The 22,040-nt window shown below is 34.3% G+C and overlaps 1 protein-coding gene across 1 annotated transcript in view; it reads left to right on the top strand.

Moving 5' to 3' along the window:
- Positions 1-22,040, top strand: part of BANK1 (B cell scaffold protein with ankyrin repeats 1) — a 301,747-nt gene that overhangs the window by 126,739 nt on the left and 152,968 nt on the right. Inside the window, exon 7 of the mRNA XM_019738939.3 lies at positions 3,283-3,479. Within this exon, the coding sequence (XP_019594498.3) occupies positions 3,283-3,479 (197 nt within the window). The remainder of the gene's footprint in view (positions 1-3,282; positions 3,480-22,040) is intronic.

Here is a 22,040-nt window from a genome sequence, read left to right on the forward strand (position 1 = left end):
TTTCTGCTGATGCCACAGCTATTAAAGGAAGCTTGTGTGTCATTTCTATAACACATTTTTTTCCATCTAGGTGTGAAAGTGTAGAAGAATTAACAAATCATCATTCATCAGTGTGTGGTGTGTGTGTGTGTGTGTGTGTGTGTGTGGTCATTGGGATAGCAGTTTATATTTATCATTTTGTAATTATGTATAATTAATATCTGTCTTCTAATTGATAACTAATAAGTAACTATGAAATTCAAACTCCAAAACATTGATATAAATGCTGTAAAATAGAAATGGAAATCTCCAAACTGGAGATATTTATAAAAGTACTTACCTGTATTTTCTGTTGCTTTTTGAAAGAAAAATCTCACACAGAAATGTAGTATAATCCGTCCAGGAATTTCATGTTCATTTCAGTTTCAGAAGGAAGCAAACTAGGCACGGCAGTAGAAAACACAGAAAGGTTTTACAGGCGAGCTTATTTAATTTTGTTATTTAGTGTTTGGCTAATGTCAAAGTACATTCAAAGGGAATTTATAATATTTTTGTTTTGTTTTGTTTACATTTAAGAGATTGCTGTGTCTTTAAACTTACCCCGCAAGTAAAAGTAGGCATTAATGCTAATAGAATATTAGTTTATATATATTTTAAGATGGGAAATAGGGACAGATTGCTAAAACCATTTCTTCTTTTTCCTTTTAATTAAAGTTTATTGGGGTGACAACTGTTAGTAAAGTTACACATTAGTAACTTAGTAAAGTTACAGGTGTACAATTCTGTAATACAGTATCTATATCTCACATTATGTGTTCACCACCCAGAGTCAGTTCTCCTTCTATCACCATATATTTGACCCTGTTTACCCTCTTCTAGAACCCCCTTACCCTCTGGTAACCACTAAACTATTGTCTATGTCTATGAGTTTTTATGTCTTCATTTGTTTGTCTTGTTCTTTTGTTGTTTTCAGTTTTTTATACCACATATCTGTGAAATCATATGGTTCTTTACTTTTTCTGTCTTACTTATTTCGCTTAGCATTATAATCTCAAGATCCGTCCATGTTGCCACAAATGGTACTACGTATTTCATCTTTTCTTATGGCAGAATAGTATTCCATGGTGTATGTATACCACAACTTCTTTATCCACTAATGTATTAAAGGACATTTTGGTTGTTTCCATGTCTTGGCCACCGTAAATAAAGCTGTAATGAACATTGGATCACATATGTCTTTATGGATAAATGTTTTCAGATTTTTTTGAGTAGATACCCAGGAGAGGGATTGCTGGGTCATATGGTAATTCTATTCTTAATTTTTTGAGGAACCTCCACACTGCCTTCCATATCGGCTGCACCAATCTGCATTCCCACCAACAGTGTATGAGGGTTCCTTTTTCTCCACAGCCTCTCCAACACTTGGTACTATTTGTCTTGTTGATGATAGCCATTCTGACTGGGGTGAGGTGATATCTCATTGTGGTTTTTATTTGCATTTCTCTGATGATTAGTGATGTTGAGCATTTTTTCATATGTCTATTGGCCATTTATATGTCCTCTTTGGAGAAATATCTCTTCAGGGTCCCCTGCTCTTTTTTTTAATTGGATTGTTTGTTTGTTTTTGTTGTCGTTGAGTTGTATGAGTTCCTTATATATTTTAGATATTAGCCGCTTATCAGAGGCATTGTTTGCAAAAATCTTCTCCCATCCAGTTGGTTCCCTCTTTATTTCGTCGATGGTTTCTTTTGCCATGCAGAAGCTTTTTAGTTTGATATAGTCCCATTCATTTATTTTAGCTTTTACTTCTCTTGTCTTTGTAGTCAAATTCATAAAATGCTCTTTGAACCCCAGGTCCATAAGTTTAGTACCTATGTTTTCTTCTATGCAGTTTATTGTTTCAGGTCTTAGGTTTAGGTCTTTGATCGATTTGGAATTAATTTTGGTACATGGTGACAGATAGCAGTCTAGTTTCATTCTTTTGCATGTGGCTTTCCAATTCTCCCAGCACCATTTATTGAAGAGGCTGTCTTTTCTCCATTGTATGTTTTTTGCTTTGTCAAAAATTTTCTGTCCATATTTATGTGGGTTTATTTCTGGGTTCTCAAGTCTATTCCATTGGTCTGTGTATCTGTTTTTCTGCCAGTACCACACTGGTTTGATTATTGTTGCCCTGTAGTACAAGCTGAAGTCAAGGAGTGTGATACCTCCAGCATTGTTCTTTTTTCTTAGATTGCTTTGGCTATTCAAGGTCTTTTGTGGTTCCATACAAATCTGATGATGTTTTGTCCTATTTCTTTAAAAAATGCCATTGGGATTTTGATGGGGATTGTATTAAATCTGTATATTGCTTTGGGTAATATAGCCATTTTAACTATGTTGATTCTTCCAATCCATGGACATGGAATGTTTTTCATTTCTTTGTGTCTTCTTCAATTTGTTTTAAAAATGTCTTATAGTTTTCAGTGTATAGGTCTTTCACATTCTTGGTTAAGTTCATTCCTAGGTATTCTTTTTGTTGCTATTGCAAAAGGAATTCTTTTACTTTTTTATTTGTTTTTCTGATATTTCATTGTTAGTATATAGGAATGCAATGGACTTTTGTACATTGATTTTGTAGCTAGCAACTTTACTGTATTCATTTATTGTTTCTAATAACTTTTTTGTGGATTCTTTAGGGTTTTCTATATATAGCATCATGTCATCTGCAAAGAGTGACAATTTAACTTCTTCATTCCCAATTTGGATGCCTGTTGTTTCTTTCTCTTGCCTGATTGCTCTGTCTTGGACTTCCAATACTATGTTGAAAAGCAGAGGTGATAGGGGACAGCCCTGTCATGTTCCTGAACGTAGAGCAAAGGGCTTCAGTTTTTCACGGTTAATTATGATAGTAGCTGAGAATTTTTCGTATATGACTTTATTATGTTAAGACATTTTTCTTCTGTACACATTTATTAAATGTTATAATTATGAATGGATGTTGTATCTTGTCAAATGCTTTTTCTGCATCTATTGATATAATCATATGATTTTTGTCCTTTATTTTGTTTATGTGGTGTATCACATTGATGGATTTGCGTATGTTGAACCACGCTTGTGCCCCTCGGATGAACCCCACTTGGTCGTGATGAATAATCTTTTTAGTACATTGTTGCTAAAACCATTTCTTGTATGCAAAATCACACTAAAAGTCTGTTGTGTTTTGTGGGAATTATTTTAGGAGTAGATTATGTTCAATCCTTTCTTATAGGATTGTAGATATGATAAAAACATACTACATTCTATTACTTCTTATGCTTACAGATACTCATTTCAAAGAACTTCCAACTCTTCTGCACTGTGCAGCAAAATTTGGCTTGAAGAACTTGGCTGTTTATTTGCTTCAATGTTCAGGAGCAACCTGGGCATCTAAGATGAAAAATTTGGAGGGCTCTGATCCAGCACATATTGCTGAAAGGCATGGTCACAAAGAACTCAAGAGAATCTTTGAAGACTTTTCAGTAAGTGATTTTTCCCCCCATTTTTTCTCTAAAATTATTTTTATAAAATGATTGTGTGTGTGTGTGTGTGTGTGCACGTGCACGTATGTGTGCACCCACATTGCTCTTTTGAAAATGATGCTACAGTATTGTCTGTCGGTCCTGGGTCATTCATTGTCTTAAAAAACATTTTGCAGGATTAGTCAACTTGTTTCAGTATTGCCATACGCCAGCTCTGAGTCTACACTCCCACACCTAAATAACCTGTTTTGAAACTTATCCGGTCTTTCTGGCTTCTAAATAGCCTGTCCCATACAGGAGAGGATTTGGTGAGAAGAAAATAAAAAGTTATTACCTTACTCTTTTGTTCAAAAGTCTAAGATACTATTAGGCACATAAAATGATATCAATAATTATTAGGTTAAAGGCATAAATTTTGATGATCATTCAAAAAGTCTACCTAACAAAAAGTCAATTCATGTTGCTAAAATTTGTTTCTCATATGTGATATTTTTCTTTCTGTGTGAAGTCCCAGTTCCTTATTATATAAGTTGAACCTCCAAATCTGAGAAAACTCTTTGAAGGATACTAGTTTTATAAGAATGCAACCAAGGGAAGATTTTGAAGGAGGGGATACTACCTTAATGCATAAAACACACTTTGTGTTTCCTTAATTAACTTTAGAAAAGCTATAATTTTCTGTTTGTAACAAAGGTATGCACATTTTGTTAAAAAAAAAAAAAATGAATAGTTCCGATACTCTTAGGAAAATATAAATAGGAAAATGATTGTGTTGGTGATTGGTGAATATGTCAAAATTTGCCCTTGGGTTCTCAGAAGATAAACAATTGTATTACCCATGAACAGTTAGTATAGAATATTGAAACACTATAAATAGGTTCTGGTTATTTTAGCTTTAGTCTGATAGATTAAGTCAATGTAATATTGGACTTCTGAAAATTATTTGTGATTTCTAGAAAGTAAACTATCAACCAATGTAACCTTCCCCCCCACTTTTAATAAATAGCACAATAATTATCAGAAGAGCACAGATACCATCCACTATCTGGAATTATAATAAGATATCTTTTGCCTGTGTTTAAAATAAATACAGAGCATGATGCTTTGTAATAAAATTAATAAATTACTAGTTTTATTTTATGTCTTTCAAATTTGGAATAAGCATTATTTTTATTCCTGCAAAGAATTTAGGTAGGAATTCTTACGTATCTGGTAAGTGCAATCATTTTAGTAATTAGACACTGTATGTCACCATTGATCAGTGCAACATGGTATCTGTCTCAGGTAAGTCAATGCATCAATTCAGTCTTGTGTATTTGTTCATAATACTGTTATTCAGTACATTCTGGGTATCTGTCTCAATTCTCTACAACCCTATTCTTGAATTGTTGACCACTGGGGGACTTATACTAAAATTTTCCCTAAAAGTCTTCAACATCCAGGGTTACTGTCTGAGATCAACTCTGATTTTCAAAGAGTTATCCTTCCACTTCCAGTTCTCCAGTGAGGACTCAGTGTTTAACAGATGCAGCCCCATGCAAACTGCACATGCTCCATAAATAACATAATACTACAGAATAATGACAGTAGATTTGACAGTAATTACCAGTGTAGGATTTGATGGATGGGGGAAATATTTTTTTTCCCTCACATCCTGTGGGTAATTATACTTCTGCTTCTGCAATAATAGCACTGATACAAGTTATTGCTATCATTTTCTTTAGGTGCCAATTCACTCTTATAGTGGCTGCATTCTAATTTTGCAGAGTTATGCTTGATAATTATTCTAAGAAATTTGTTAAATGATTTTATATATCTTCCACCTCTTTGTGAGCTGTTACATTTTGCCAGAATGTGTATAGTAGCCATTGCCATTGTAGGTAGGCTAGATAATTATTTTGTGAATGTTTTGCTGTCTGCAAGGAAATAACAATAGCTGTTGCAAGGGACAGCAGCTTTAGAATGGTATTTTATGGATAATTTTAGGTACAATAATTTTGCAAGCTACCAAAGGCCTTTTGCAAATGTGCGGTTAAGGAAATGGTAACCTGTATTAGGTTGTGACACACATGAAAATATGTTTCCTGTTGGTTTATTCTTCTAATTATCAATTTTATTTAAAGTAAATCCAAAAGTCATATCTTCTTAGTATGCCAGATAATCACATGTTGAAGTATGCCAAATAATCATATACTGAAATTTCGTATTCTAAATTATGGTAGCTATGTCTTTCTAAGGGCATATCTAAACCTGATAGAGAAAAAATGTGCAATCTCATCATTGTTTCTTTAATAACACTTATGTAGCTTTAATGTTATAATTACATTCTGATAAATCTAAGATTATCATATATGCGTGCAAATTTTCCATGAACTATTGTTTCAGAATTGTTGAAAGGAGTAGATATTTTTTCATGTTTGAGGTTTATAATCCACTAATGGACCATACTTCTGTATTGAAGAAATACATATTTGTAAATTAAAACATATTTTGCCCCCAACTGATTTACAGATTTGCTGAATTCTTCCTAATCTCCCATCAGTGAAACATTGTTCATTTTAGGATCTCACAAGGAGTTACAACACAGTGAATTTGATCATTACTGAATAAAGTGGGTAGAAGGAAAAAGCCACTCATGATTTTTTTAAAATACAGGAAAAAAAAAGAGAATCATTAGTAAATATCTGTAAATGAACAAGTGCCATCTATACGTTCACGTTAACTATGTGAAGAAGGATGAGAAAGAAGAAGGAGACTCAAATCACATTCTTACATTTCTTTGTTACCTTTTTCCTTTGAGAGGTTAATAACTTATACAGTCTATGAAGAGTCCCTCTTCATTGTGAATGAGTAACTTTTGTGTTTCGATAAAGTTATCTAATTAACACCTACATTTCTTTCATGTTTTAGTACTGCTGTAGATAATAATGCCACATATTCCTATAATCCATAAAGTGTTTCAAATAAACTACTCAATTTTCAGTTTCTGACAATGTCCCCCTGGGATCATTAGTATGAAAGGGGGCTAGGCAAAGAGCAAAAGGGTTGGGAACCACAATTTGCTTCACAGAATTCTTGAAGAAATCCCAGACTATTTCAAATAACAAATAGTCATATTGATAATTAATTCAGTCCTATGAAAACTTATCTTTTCAACCATAAACACCTGAAATATTGAAAATGAGCTGGAATGTGGCCACAGATTAAGAAATACTTTGTGATTGAAGATAAAAGTGTACTGCAAAAATTAGAATGCATTTTAAGCAAAATAATATATTTCCTTGTATCATCTTGAGCATGTTACTCCATCTCCATCAGTTTAGAAGACTTAAGAAAATGGTTACTTCCATGTGTAAGTAGACAGAAAAATACATCTTTGTTGGGCCCCTATAGAATTGCAAAATCAACAGATGTTTACTTATCCTAGGAACAATACAGATGGTATCTTTTTTCTCCCACCACAGTGTTCACTCATATAGTTTGGTGTGTATGTTAGGTAAAGAGATCTTAGTCATAAATAATCTTCAATTGAATTCAAGAAATGGAAAACCAGACTTCCATGAACTTTCTCTAGCTGATTTTTTAGAACTTCTGACTAGGAATGTTCCTATTGCTCACGTAGGTGATGGGAATCCTGTGACATCTTGTTCTCTTTGACTTACCCTGACACTCTGTTTGTCTCTGTAGACAGTGGGCTGGTATGTGTGAGTGTGAGTGTGTGTGTGTGTGTGTGTGTGTGTGTGTGTGTGTGGGAGAGAGAGAGAGACAGAGAGAGAGAAAAAAGAGTGATTGATTCTGTTGTGCTCTACTGTCTGGCTGACAATGACCATGATCTTTTTTTCAAGTGGTCAAAGGTTTGGAAGGAAGATACAGAGGGTAGATGTTGATATGTAGAGGGTAGACGTTGATGTGTTTGTCAATATAAAACAATGACTGACTGATTGGTGTAGAGAACCAATTACTCGGGAGAAAGCTGTATGTTTAGGACAGTGAATATTCACTATTCTTCTTGGCCCTTCATTTCTCTCATTGTTAGCATTGCTCATTTGGTACTTTATATATTATTTTGTTCCATTTTATTTAGTATATATTAGTATATACTAATTGCATCTAAAGGGCAGCATGCCCTGCTTTACCTATGTAGTTTTTCTCCCTTATTAATTCTAGAAGCTGATCATAGGTAGTGGGCTGCCCTCCCTCCCACCATCCAGTGCACAGGACGTGCTCTGCATGTGTTTACTCACTGATGTGGTAGAAAGCAAGTGTCAAATTAAGGACTTACTTGATCTCACTTACCCAATAATATCCTTAACTAGCTCTCATAATTTAAATAAAATAGTTGGTCATATTCTCTCTATATTCAAATTTTTTAAAGTTTAGTTTTAGAGAATTCATAGACAAATAGTCCAACTGCTTTCTTCAGCATATATTTTTAATAGACCGGCTTACAATGAATTTTAGAAGTCTGGCCTTTGTCCAATATTGATGTTCTGTTAGAACTGAAGAAACGGGAATAAGTCACATAACAGCACTTGACTGTATGCATTACAAATTCATGTCTCTGTTATGCTTTTGGAGTTACTTAGCCATCTCTAAAATCCTATTGAATGCAACATAGTGGCAATTACAGATTTTACCCTTCCCCAAGTCCTCAAACCCAGTTTTGATACCCTAACTGCAGCTCTAAACATCCTGTTAAACTCCTTTAATTATCCTTTCTTCTTTGTCAAATTTTCGATTTTCCTTTACGCATTGGGCCTTGGGGTTCAGCCAGGTCTGGATTTGGATCCTGACTTCACCAAATTTACTTCCTCTAGCAACCTCTTTATTTTCTCTCAGCTTCAGTTTCCTTAACTACAAATCGGAAAAATAATTCCTTACAGGGTTTTTAGGACTTGATGAAATAAATGTCAAAGCATTAAATATATAGTGGACCATAATAAATAATATTGCCTTCACCTTATTTTCTTTTGATTTATTGTTATTCATACCAACTTTAGAATTCACCATCAATCATACCGTCTCTTTCCTTTGCATCATTAATCTCTCCCATTAAACTTACTCTTCTCTGAATAAACATGCTCAAATCCATCACACACACACACAACAACAACAACAACCCTGCTTTCTCTTAACTCTCTTTTTCAATGCCCAAATTAACTAAAAGGATGGTCTATATTAGCTGTCTCTTCATTTCACTCATTTCTTGCCTCGTAACAATCAAAGCTTTGCATTCAGCCCATTACTGAAGATGCTCTGTCAAAGGCCATGAATAATCTACCATGTGTCAGATCTATTGGATTCCTCTCAGATATCCTTTGGCTCAAGCTTTGGCTCTGGTTTCCCTGACCCTTCCCTCTTCGTAAATCTCCAGTGACCCTTTGGTAACTTCTTTCTCTTACCCCATCAGCTAAGGTTATTTCTACATATCTTCTCTTATGATTGATAACTAAAAATAAATCATTTTCTTTAATCTGGACATTTCTCCTGACTGAAGATGCCAGTTTCAGTTTACAAGCTGTGTGTATCCACATGGATATATTACAAGCATCTAGATTTCAACATACCCAGATGATTCTTTTCCCTCATTCCGGTTAATGGCATAATCATCTGCTTACTGACTTGGCGTAAACTTTGAAAGTCATTTTCAATTTTTATAATCACAAATATTATTATGGAGACTATGTAGCAAACCCTATGCATAATACTCTAATTCCACAATCTCATTTAAGCTTTCCAACATATATATGAGTTTACTATTTCCCGTTTTTTGTATGAGGGAATAGACTTATAGAGATGAAGTAAGTCACTCAGCTAAAAATGTGTCCAACTAAACCTTGAACCCATCTCATAGCCTCCCTCTCCCTCACATACCCCCATCCAGACCATCAATTTGGTCACCATATCTTAACAGGTCTACTTACACATAATCTATTGCATCTGTTCTCTTTTTTATTTTCTCTGTGGCTCCCTTAGTTTATACCTCATTTTCTCTCTTTTGGTCAGAAAATGCCTGCTAACAGGTCTTCCTTCCCAATCTTCATAGCATCAAACCATCCCATATCAGGCTGCCTATGGAGGACCCACCACAGCATAGCCCAGCCTGCCATTTTAGCCTCATCTTTAATTGCACACCTCATTCACCAAAGTCTGTTTGTCCTTCTTCCATTATGTTATTTCAGGCTATTACCTTAACCTAGAACTCCCTTCCTTCTAAGTAAAATATCCTGATCTCTTAATCATGCCCGAAGCTCAGTTCACACTCCATCTATTCCAGGAAACTTTCATATAGATACACACTATAGGTATCTCCACCACACACCTCTAATCTCCATTGCAAATTTTAGCATAATCTAGGAAAATTGTGAGAAAGAGGCTGAGAGTATATGCTCTAGAGCCACTTTGTCTGGGTCTAAACATTGGCTCTGCTATTTTCTAGCCATGTACCTTCACTTAATTTCTCTATGCTTCAGTTTTCTCAGCTGTAAAAAGGAGATAGATAAACACCTTTGTTCATAGTATTGTTATGATAATTAAATGTAAATACATGTAAAACATGTACAACAATCTGGCAAATAATGAGTACTCAATAAATATTAAGTGTTATTATGTATTGTTGTGTTATTTAGTCTTGAAGGACGCTTTCTTATTTGGAACTCTTTATGGTTTAAGTAAATCCTGGTGAAGTTTTTGTTTAGTTTTTCTTTCTTTCTTTTTATTTAGTTATTACATTTTTGTTTGTTTGTTTGTCTTTCATGTCTGTCTCTCCAATAGATTATGAAATCCATGAAGGCAAGGTAAATTGTATCTCATTTACGATAATATCCCTAGTACCTAACACAGTTTTTGGCAAATACTATGGGTTTATTACATATGTGTTAAAATGAATTAGTCAATCAGTGTTGATTCTGTCAAATTCTCAGTTCCTAGAGGCAAGTACCATGCTTTGTTTATTCCATATTCTACATAGTACGTAGCATAATGTCTTTCAGGTTGTAGATAATAAATATTTGTTGAATAATAACAATGGCAAAGACTCTTCTCCTAAGAAAAAAATTGTAAAAGCATTAATTGGATAAGTTCAACCAAGATCATGTCGACTAAACACAAAGAGTCAGGAGGCTTTGCCTAGAAATAAATGGCAAAGAATTATTCAAGGGTTTTAGGGTTTGCAAATTAGAATCACAGCTAGGCAAACCCAGAGTGTTCCAAAGAAGAAAGAAAATCTGAGTTCTTATAGTAAAAGTACATTCTTGAGAAGAATCAGTCCTGCATTCTTAGCCTCTGGATTGGTCTGAGATAGTAATCTACTTGATGACCAGCAGTCTGGATAATGGATGTCAGGTGGTTCTTCACACAGTTATTGAAATCTCCAGGAATTTATGTACAACTGAAAACTTCACAAGTTCACGTTCTCAGGCTAGTTAAAGCAAGAATAGAATTGTTTCCTTATACCTCAGCCTACTTGATTTTAATATTCAGCAGATTGATTATACTGATTCCATTTTATTTCTTCACTCTTTCCTCAGTCAGAAATAAATGTTATTTTCCTATAGTTGTTTAAGAGAAGTGACTATGAGAACCTAAAATTCAGATAGAAGAAACATTAAACAAACAAACGAACAAATCTGGTAGCTTCCAGGAACTTACCACTAGTGAAAGAGACATTTGAAGTTCTTTATTATTATGGTACAAGTGGTTTTGATCTTGGCAAATATTCCACGTTTTAGTGTCAGTACACACTCTTAATCTTTTTGAAATTCTCTCCAAATCTTCCACAAACAACTTTTCTCTTATCCATAAGAACTAGATTTAGGCCAACACAACGCATTAAAACATTCTCCAACTCATTTTCCCATCATTTATCTAAATATCTAGAGCTATTTTGTGATTTTATTTTAATATTTTCTTACTACAATTTATTTTCTTTGAGATAGAATATCTAGATTTGCCAGTTTTCTAATTTTTGAAATATCTGTCCTGGCAAAATTAGGCATTTATATAGCAAATAAATGATATAATATGTGCTTGTTATTGTATTGCTAATGACAAGTTATAGAAAGAGATTAAATACTTCTCTTGTAAATATAAGAGAAGTAAACAATTTTGTTTCATAAATGTTATTGTCCATTTAATAAATTCTGTAGCCAGTGACCAATTACTGAGCATGAGAATACTATCTATTGCATTTCCTGACTAATAGCATAATTACTGTGAATGATTTAAATCTGTGATCCTGAGTAGTGGGATTATGAACACAGTAGGTTTTGAGCAAGTCTTAAAGAACATTCACATGGGAATACACAACTATGAAACTATCTAAGATCAGAATGGAGTTTGTTCTGACTTTTCCTGATTGTGAACATTTGCTATGAAATTATGAATTGGCTGTTCATATTAAGTCTACTGATTTAGAATCCTTGAGATTAGCGCCCTTGTTTCTATAACATTACCTGAAAGGCATTTTAAAATTTATTCAGTTTAAGTACATTCTTTTTGTTTCATATAGATCTGATTCAAGACAGGAAGAGAAAGAAAGCTAGCTATTGTTGAGTGTTCTGTGTGAAGTGTTGTGCTTGGTGCTTTCACACTGTATACTTTATACTTATCTGTGTGAATTGGGTGTTTTTACCGCCATTTTACAGATCGGTACTTCAAAGACTGCCATTTGTTTGGGGTTATGCACTAATCTGGCAGAGCTGTATTTCTCATCTAAGCCCAACTATTTTCCATTTAGTGCTTTTTAAAAGTAAGGTTTTTCCTGTCTTCCTTAAAATTGAATATCATTGAAGTATAATCTGTCATTATTCATCTTCCATATTTATATTCTGGTAATACACAAATATATCTGTAACTCTATTGAATCTTATATGGAAAAAAATATGATTGTAAACATTGGCGCCCAGAAACCAAAGTGGAGAAAATGCTGTTCCTACATGTGTGAAAGGGCTTCAATTCAATTGGGAAATATATTTAAATTGGGACTTTAAATATTTTTGTTTCACTATTTTGATTTTAAAAGGTGATTTGGGGTAACAAATATAGAAGAATTTTTTCCCTCAAAAAATTATGTAAGAAGCAAATTAGTATTTTATCCTGTATTATAGCATATTGTATTTAAATGAAACAATGTCTAATGGAGCAGCCTGTAGGCATTTCTGGTTGGAATGAGAAGACTTGCCTGGAAAAAAAACAGTTATGGGATTTGTAGAGAACCACATGCATTCATCTCCAGATTACAATTGCATTTTCATTTAATGGAAAAAGAATATTTCTAGGTAAAAAGAAAAAATGTACAATAATCTCTCTTCCTAAGTCATGAATACTTAAGGCTGAAGTCCTTTGGTGAAAGTGTATTAAATGAGCAAAGTACCTCAGGCAAAAGAAAGTCTCATTGGTGCAGAACTTGTTTACGACGATTAAAGCAATAGCTAGGTCCCATCAGATAATTAAATAGATGAACATAAAAATTTGCAAAACAGTTATTAAAAGACCCCAAATATTAAAAGACCCCTAAATGGAAGGCAGTGTCATAATTGGAATAATTAAAATAACATGGAATTTTTCCTAAGAAGAAGAGAAGTAAATCCTGTTTTAGGGGAGCGTTTGGAGGTAAAAGTGTTGATCATTGTTGGGGAAGATTAGTGCCAAGGTTATTGCTGCAGCAAAACTTCCTCCATAGCCCTAAACATTTAGTAAAATTTCTATTGACATAGAGGTGGTCTGTGAATGGTGTCTGTGTGGAAATCTAGGAAAAGGTCAACACTGTCTGGAACTGGGAGTGCTAGAGAAGGGTGCTACCATCCAGAACTTGCACATATAAAAACGAAGCCAGAGCATGGAGACATCCATTATTAGTAGAAAAGATTAAGGAATCTCTTACTCTAAAATTTCTAGAATATGAGTAGTTAGAATATGAGAGCATCCTACCTAAATAACAGGTTTTGAGTAATTTAAATTTATTTATTTAAATTTCCAAAGATGAATGTAAGGAAACACAATCGATTGATGGGTTGCTTGATACACATGATACCAACATTAACTAAGTATTCATTAAATTTGTGTATAAATATCTTGTTTTAGAAATTGCAAATACGTCACAACAAAAATTCTCATTGTTTTGATTTTGGAGCTTGCCTAAAATGTGCCCATTGAGGTCTAAAGTCAGATAAAAAAAATGTATGAGAAAAAGAGAATAAAGAAGAATGGGTGGGCAAAATGAGAGAAAGAAAGACATTTGTAAAATAGAAGAAATGGGTAAGGCAGGTATCTGTGTTACCGTGTTTCCCCGAAAATAAGACCTAACCAGAAAATAAGCCCTAGCATGATTTTTCAGGATGACATCCCCTCAATATAAGCCCTAATGCATCTTTTGGAGCAAAAATTAATATAAGACCTGGTCTTATTTTTGGGGAAACACAGTATTTCTGCCTACTCAGTTATACTGAGAAAATACTTGATTTTTTAATTATTTCTTTGTATGTTCTCTCACAGGTTACATATTTGATGCAACATATAGGACACAGCTTAATTCAAACAGGAGAAAATGTGATAGTGATTTTCCAAATTTATATAATCAACTGTAAATTACTAATTGAGAAAACTATCCTTAGTTTGTACATCAATAGAAGAACCATTAGGGAAGACATTTCTCCTGGACACTAAGCCCAGTCAACTGCTTAAAATAATGTTTCCCTAAAATGGTGTTAGTTTGGTTTAACAGAGTCAAGCAAAAACCCCATTTGTAATTCACAGTAAGAACTATTCACAGATGTCACAGCTGCTGTTTTCTCACTGTGTTGCTACATAATAAATTATTCATATTTTCATAAAGTTCCTAGAAGAGCTAACAGTATCTGTATATTTCTCTTTACAGATACACATGATAAAACCCTAATTTTTTTTCCTGGGTTCTTATTTCTTACTCTGCCTCCACACAGAAGGAAACATAAGCAACAAAGTGAGGATAATACCCAGATAATCTCCAGGGGAGTATAACCATTTTGGGGGACAATAGAGTGCAAGTACCACTGGGAAAAATGGGATGAGTAAAATATCGGAATGGTTCTTCAGTGGTACTTTTTCCAACTCAAACACTTAAACAAATTATTGTCGTATCAATTTACATCACCCTAGGTGAAATTAGCACTAGTTAAAACTCCAACAAAGACAAAATTTTGTGATAATATTATACAGCATGTTTTATGTTTCCAGTTTTTGGAATACGTACAGTGTATTATCTCCATGATTCAGGTTTTCTACATCAGAAATGCTATCTTGTTATAAAAAAGGGTACACACACATTTCTTAGAATAAAGATATCTGTCATTCTTTTTATTCCAAGATCTGTTTTCTCTCCTTTACTTCATAATTGTGAAGTAATTTTTTTACACCAATTGTGTAATCAATATGTTTTTAAATACTTTATTGTTAAAGCAGTTGTTCTAAGAATTAATGACTCTTGATAAACGCTAGAGAGCACTTTGTCTTAGCAACAGCTGAACCCTGAGAAGTAACACCTCATCATCCCAGGCAAAGAAAAATCTTAGCCTTTTGAGATGTCATAATTTCATTCCTAAATGAGATTTATCTTGCAATGCTTATTTCAAAATCTATTCATCCTCAGTTTTGGGAAAATAGTTTTTATACCCACAGTTAGCCCCTCAGTCTATAATTTAGGCTCATCTCCCACTGTCCTAATCTCTGAGTATATGGAAAACAGCTGGGATAGCAAGTTCAGTCACAGCAAATGAGTATTCAGAAGAATTTACAATATTTCTACTCTTATCTTTAGTCCAAATGCCATAGGTGGCTGGACTGCAGCCATCCTATATAAGAACAAGCAACAATATTATTTTGATTAACTATTGGCTCAGTAGGTAGTGATTTTTAATGCTTATTAAGTTAAAATTAATTGAATACCCACATGTAACAAGGCAATTCATGAAAGTTATAGAGGGAAACAATACATATGTGTTTACAGTTCCTGTTCAGTACAGAACATTAATACATCATTAAATTTTTTTCAAAATTGACACAGCATCTCATTCTGAACAGATAATTCATTATCTTTGATTTATTTTCTTCACATGCTGACAGTGTACAGTTTCCTAACAAGGGTCACATCCCTGCATTATGTTGTTTAAATTGTCTCTGTGTCCCTTGGAGTCCTAAATTTTAATAATCTTTAGACTTCTGATTTCTCAGAAACCTTCCAAACTTGAGTTGTTTTGTTTTTCCCTGGCTTCTTTCAAACCAATTAGCTTGTGTAGAACAGAATAGCCTAGAGCTGTCACTTACATGCCTGTTGGTCAAAAGGAAATGCAGTTTCAATGAGTGCAAAATTAATCACTGATGTTAATTAGAGCAATAGGTATTGACACCATAGATTTAGAAAGTGGACTTCATGAAATAAATACAATGGCTTTATGCTTTCAGAATGAAAGTATGCAAAGGAAAATTAATTAAAATTTCAGTGGGAAATATAAGTCTTAGAAATTCTTCTCTATTAATTGGCTTTGAATTTCAGTCATTCTTGATGCTTGAAGATAGAAAAGGGTATTAATATAATCCAATGTAGATTTGGTATTTACTTTTCTACTGGTATCATGGTATGGTTTCTACTTTAAATCTATGTAAAGGCCTCTCCAAGGTCAGATTACATATAAGAAAAGTGTAGCACTATCTATCTGTCCATATGTATGTATGCTATATGTGTGTATGTGTATAATGAATATTCATCAAATATCATTGCTCTGAGCCAAGCAATACGAATTCTTCATTTCTCCTTATGTAGGAACACCTTCCTTGTGATGTACATATGGATGTGAGAAAGAGTCTGTCTGACTTATTTTGCCTCTAAAAACACAGTATAAAAAGAAAATAGATGGTACCAGTTGAAGGGTAAATTTTTAATTTGTTTTACATAAATTAATCAATTCTCACTTGAGCCAGAAAATCAATTTTGTTAGGTTGGTGCAAAAGTAATTGTGGTTTTTGCAATTTTTGAAAAACCTTTTAAGCCGCAGTTACTTTTGCACCAACCTAACAGTTTAGCAAATCAATTTATTGATTGTTCCAACAAATATTTATGGAGTACCTGCTAGATGCCAGGTATTGTTCTCAACACTGGAATTCAAAACCAGACTAAAATTCCTGCCATCATGGAACTCAAACTCAAATCTAAGAAAAGACTATAAACAAATAAATAATTAAGACATATAATGTGTCATGTGGACATTAGTATTTAAGGCCAAGAAGGTGTAAGAAAGACCACCTTGTGTAAGGTGGTTATGGGAAGAGTTGGGGGGGGGTGCAATTTTGAAATGAGTCATTAGACTTCTTACTGAGAAGACATCCTTTTGGTAATGACCTGAAAGCTATGAAATCCATGTAGATATCTGGGAAGAAACTCTTCCAATAAGAGAAAACAGCGCAGCAAATGTAAAGGTCCTGAGGTGAATGCTCCTGGCACGTCCAAAAAAGAGCAAGTTGGCCCATGTTACTGAAACACTGAATGGGGGGAAAGAGAATAGAAGAGACAGGGTCAGAAAGGTAACAAAAGCCAGAATCTCTAGGTCCTTACAGAACACAGTTGAGAATTTTAGAGAAAGAAAACCATTAGAGAATTCTGAAGAGAGGCAGGTTGTGATTTAACTCTCTGGCTACAACAGACTGTACAGAACAAGGGTGGGAGGAATGGGAACTGATTGAAGACTATTCCAGTAATCCAGAGGAGAGATGATAAAATGATAATAGCTTACACTGAGGTGACAGCGTCAGAGAAAGTGAGAAGTGGTCATATTTGAAATACGCTGGTATTTTACAAGAGAGCCAACAGATTGACTGATTCTCTGGTGATGAGATATGAACAAAAGTGAGTAGTTACTGAAGTCTCGAATGATTGTAATAGAATCAGTGGAAGGAATGAATTGCTATATATTGAGGTGAGGGATTGTATGAAGAACAGGTTTGCTGGGAAAAATGAATAGTACTTTGGTTTTGAACATATCATATTTGAAATGCCTAGTAGATTTTCCAAAGGCGATAGGTTGAGGTGATATGGGATACAAGCAAAAAAGATGAAAAATGAGCAAACAGCTTTTATTTTTTTCCTTGGAGGAAATTTTTTTTTTAGTTAGATATTTATCATTTATATCCCTCACACAGTGATAATCCCCCTCTCCCCATCTACTATCCCTCTGACATTGCACACATCCATTACATTTCCACTGTCTCTATTCCTAATGCTGTACTCCACCTCTTTTAAATATATATATATATATATATATATATATATATATATATATATATATATATATATATACATACATACATACACACACACACACACACACACATACATAATTGTAGCTGACATTCATAATTGTTCAGCTTCAGGTGTACAGCTTTTGAGGTGGGTAGAGACATCAGGAAATCTACTGACCTGGAAGCCAAGTGGAAAAAAAAAATCACAGAGGAGGTAGTGGTCAACTGTCTCAAATGCTACTGACAGGTTAATTAAGGTAAGGACAGAGAATCAACCTTTGGATTTAGCAATGTGGCCCTCAAGAACTGTTTGTCTAAAGTGTGCTGAGGGCAGGGGTGCGGTCAGAGGTGTGGGAGAGGTGACAAAGTCTTCACATGATTAGAGGGTCAAATGAGAGAAAGAGAAGTAGAATTGCGGAATAACAAATATAGAGCAATTTTCTAGGGTGTTTTACTGTAAAGATAAGCAAAGAAAAGATATTGTAATAATAGCTAGTAGGGAACATGAGGTCAATAGAGGTGTTTTTTTCCCTTCCTTTTTTTTTTTTAAAGATTGAGCAATTACTTACTTATAAGGTAATGGAAATGACCAATAGAAAAAAATGAATGGTTCTGGTAAAGAGAAAAGGCACCGGCCAAAGACTTTTGTATCTGTTTAACAGGATAAGAAAGATGTTGACATGAATAATATGTGGATGTATATTTATATGTGTGTATTTATATATTTGTCTTTAAAAACTAATCATAGTAAAATGTCTTTCCAAATACCCGTATTGAAAAGATGGACCAGTGATTCACTGGGAGAAGAGAGATTAAAATAAAATTTCAAGTGAAGCATGACCTCGGTGATACTTTGGAAACAATGCCGATGAAAATTCTATTGCGATGTAGTTTGTCCCAAATATGTCTTATTGGCTGTTTATTGGGGGAAAAGCGTGAAGCACGGTTCTATATCAGACACAGATTTCCTAACAAGACGTTAGGAATCCCTGATGAAAGTCTTCTAGGGGAGGAGACATACATGCAGCCTCCAACTGATATGAGTATCTTGAGAGAGAAAGTGAACTGTCAGGGGAAAAATCAGAGCATTTTCATCTGTCAGACATAAATGTCCACTCACACTGACAGATGTTAAACTCAAAGCCCTGATTTCAGCCTATGGCTGAGACTTCAGCCAAAGCAAGCACATTTCTCCCTTTATTACTGTTTAATTTGCTTTTCTCAGGACCGCAGAGTCCACTTATTCAGATCTGGCTCTCACTAAAACATCAGTAAGCCAGTTAATCCATTTCCTTAATGAGAACTCTCTATTACAAGAATGGGTAACTGCATACACTTATATTGAATCTATCAATCTTGCATTTGGTGGGAGCCTGTCAATTATCTGAGCAATCTGGCTCATTACAGCAGTATTGGGCCGCGTTGCTGAACAAGCTTGCAGCTTCATTACAGCAATACTGTAGGAGTGGGGAGGGATTGGAGTTAGATTGTTTGTTGAGGACCTATTATATAATAGGTTGAGCTAGGAGCTTTCTGCACATTCCCTCATTGCATGTTCTCCACTAATCTATGAGGAACTGCTACTTGTTTTACATTTTGGAACACTGAGGCTCAAATGTTGGCAAGTTAGTGAACTGTGGAGCCAGAATCTTCGTCAAATGACCTTCAAAATAGATGACTAGCCTTAAAAATATTAAGAACCTGCTAACTTCAGACTCTCACTGCACGAATTTTGTAATGATTCAAGTGATTCTTCTCATTTTAGCATAAACTATAAGAGTGGAAGAGAAAGGGAATGAATTTTGTATCAGCACACAGGGAGCCAGAGTGATCTAAATTTAATGATAAATACTCACTGAGTGAGCCAAGGCCTCACCTCCAATCTTCTTATGTGTTCTTTCCTTGACATTCAACCTTATGTCCATATAATGCCCCGAAAGAGAATGTCAACCTCGCCACTATATTATTATCATCATAATTATTCCCAAATATTTCTTAAGCACTCATTCTGTATGTGATATCATAGGGTTTTTAGAGACAGAAGGAGAAATGAGAAAACTCAGTACTTTTATTTCTCTCTGCAATCTACTTCATTAAATATCAGAATGTTGTAAGTTTCAAATTATATACATAAAAGGCCTTTGGAATTTATAAAGGATGTTCATATATATTTTATCAATGTATTTAATGTTATTATCATAATTTTTAAACTTTCCCACAAACGTATTTTAATATTTCAGTCACTTTGTGAATGAATTATTTTAACAGACTTTTTAAATTAAATACATGTGACACATGAATATTCCATATGAATTTTTTGTTTCCTATTTAGGATATGGCTCCTGAAGTAAATATAAGAAATACTAGTCGTCACATTTTTTTTAAACAGGTTATATTGTAACAGTATATTAGGGAATGAATTTATTTATTATGCTTTGTTTTAGTTTGCCTTCTACTTATTAAGTCAACAGAGGTCTTCAATTCCCAGAAAAATTTTAGCAGTGGAGATTGGCATTTTTCAACATTTAGTCAATGTTTATTGCCCTTCATGACGCTTACGTTCTTGTTGGTTGTGGAGAGATAGTAAATAAGCAAACATGGTAATTTCAGAAAGTGACAAATGCTGTGAATATTTTTAATTAAAGAAATAAAATTCAGTTGAAATCTAGTTATAAAAAAGGATAGAAATTTGCCACACTATGATCATCTCATATGTATTATAAATATAAGCCTCCACTTAATAACATTTGAATGGATAGACTGGGTAAAGCGTATTGCCCTTCCTAATGAGCGTGGGCTTCACCCAATCAGCTGAAGGCCTAAATACAACGAAAAGACTGACTCCTTTGAACTGGGACCTCAGCTTTTTCCTGATTTTGGAGTCAGAATGAAATATCAGTACTTTCTGGGTCTCAAGCCTCCGGGCCTTTGAAATGGAGCTACACCATCGGCTCTCCTGGCTTTTAGGCCTTCAGACTCAGACTGGAACGGCATCGTTGGTTCTCCTGGGCTTCCAGCTTACTGACCCACTCTGCAGATCTTGGGGCTCACCAGCCTCCATTGCCGTGTGAGCCAATTCCTTATAATATTTTTTTTCTATATATGTGTACATCCTTGGTTCTGTTTCTCTGAGGAATCCTGACTAATACAAGTACTAATACGATTTTAAATCACTTCTTCTTTTTCCTTTTTCTTTTTTTTTGAACTACTCAATGGTACAAATCAAGATGAGCAAATCTGTGTGCTAGATTAATTCTATCATGTTGCAGTTTGCTTTTTGGGCTGTAACCAGGTATTGAGTCCTTCATATGGGGAGAGAGGGCTGGAGTGCTAGAGATTAAGGGAAAGATACACAGAGCCCCATAAGGCAGAAAGATGGGCCACAGGTGAAGCAATGAAAATCCATAACAATTCAGGACAATTAACTAAAAAATTTGGGGGAAAATATCATGAGAAATGGTTGAAATGTTCCCTTAAAAGATAATGCAATTTGTTTAGGATATTAGTGGTTTTCAAGTACCTCTTATGAGATGTTTGGGAAAATAGGGGAACCTATTTTAATGCCTAAAAAAGTTATACTGAATATCAGTAGATGAGGAATTTTCTGTCCAGCATGCGAGAACCTTTCTTAAATACTAGCAAACAATTTTCAGCTAATCACACGCTAACCTCAGTAAACACAGAATTCATTTTTTTTCCTCATATTCTCTCTGATTTCCTTAACCTTTTGGCAAGTAAATATATCAAATAAAATTGAAACAGTGGCCATATCCCATACGTTTTTATAAATGTGTGAATATTTCTGTATACGTGTCTTGTTCAGAGATAAACTGAAGAATATTAAAATTTTTCTAAACCAAAACCAACAAAAGAACAAGACAAACAAATGAGAAACAGAAACTCATAGACACAAACAATAGTTTAGTGGTTACCAGAGGGTAAGGGGGGTGGGGGGTGGGAGATGAGGGTAAGGGGGATCAAATATATGGTGATGGAAGGAGAAATGACTCTGGGTGGTGAACACACAATGGGATTTATAGATGATGTAATACAGAATTGTACACCTGAAATCTATGTAATTTTATTAACAATTGTCACCCCAATAAATTTAAAAAATAAATTTAAAAAAAAATGTTAAGAGCAGATGTTATAATCCACTTGTCTCCGCCATAAAATAAATGCAATACTGTTTCTGTGGGGGAAAAAAAAAATTTTTTTTTCAAGGGTTTATTTGAACAAAAAATCAATTTGAATTGGGCAGCACCAAACCAGAAGTTGCTAGGAGCACTCCAC

The sequence above is a fragment of the Rhinolophus sinicus genome, chromosome 1 (assembly GCF_057876585.1).
Source record: "Rhinolophus sinicus isolate RSI-liver-muscle chromosome 1, RSI-T2T, whole genome shotgun sequence".
NCBI classification, from domain to species: domain Eukaryota; kingdom Metazoa; phylum Chordata; class Mammalia; order Chiroptera; family Rhinolophidae; genus Rhinolophus; species Rhinolophus sinicus.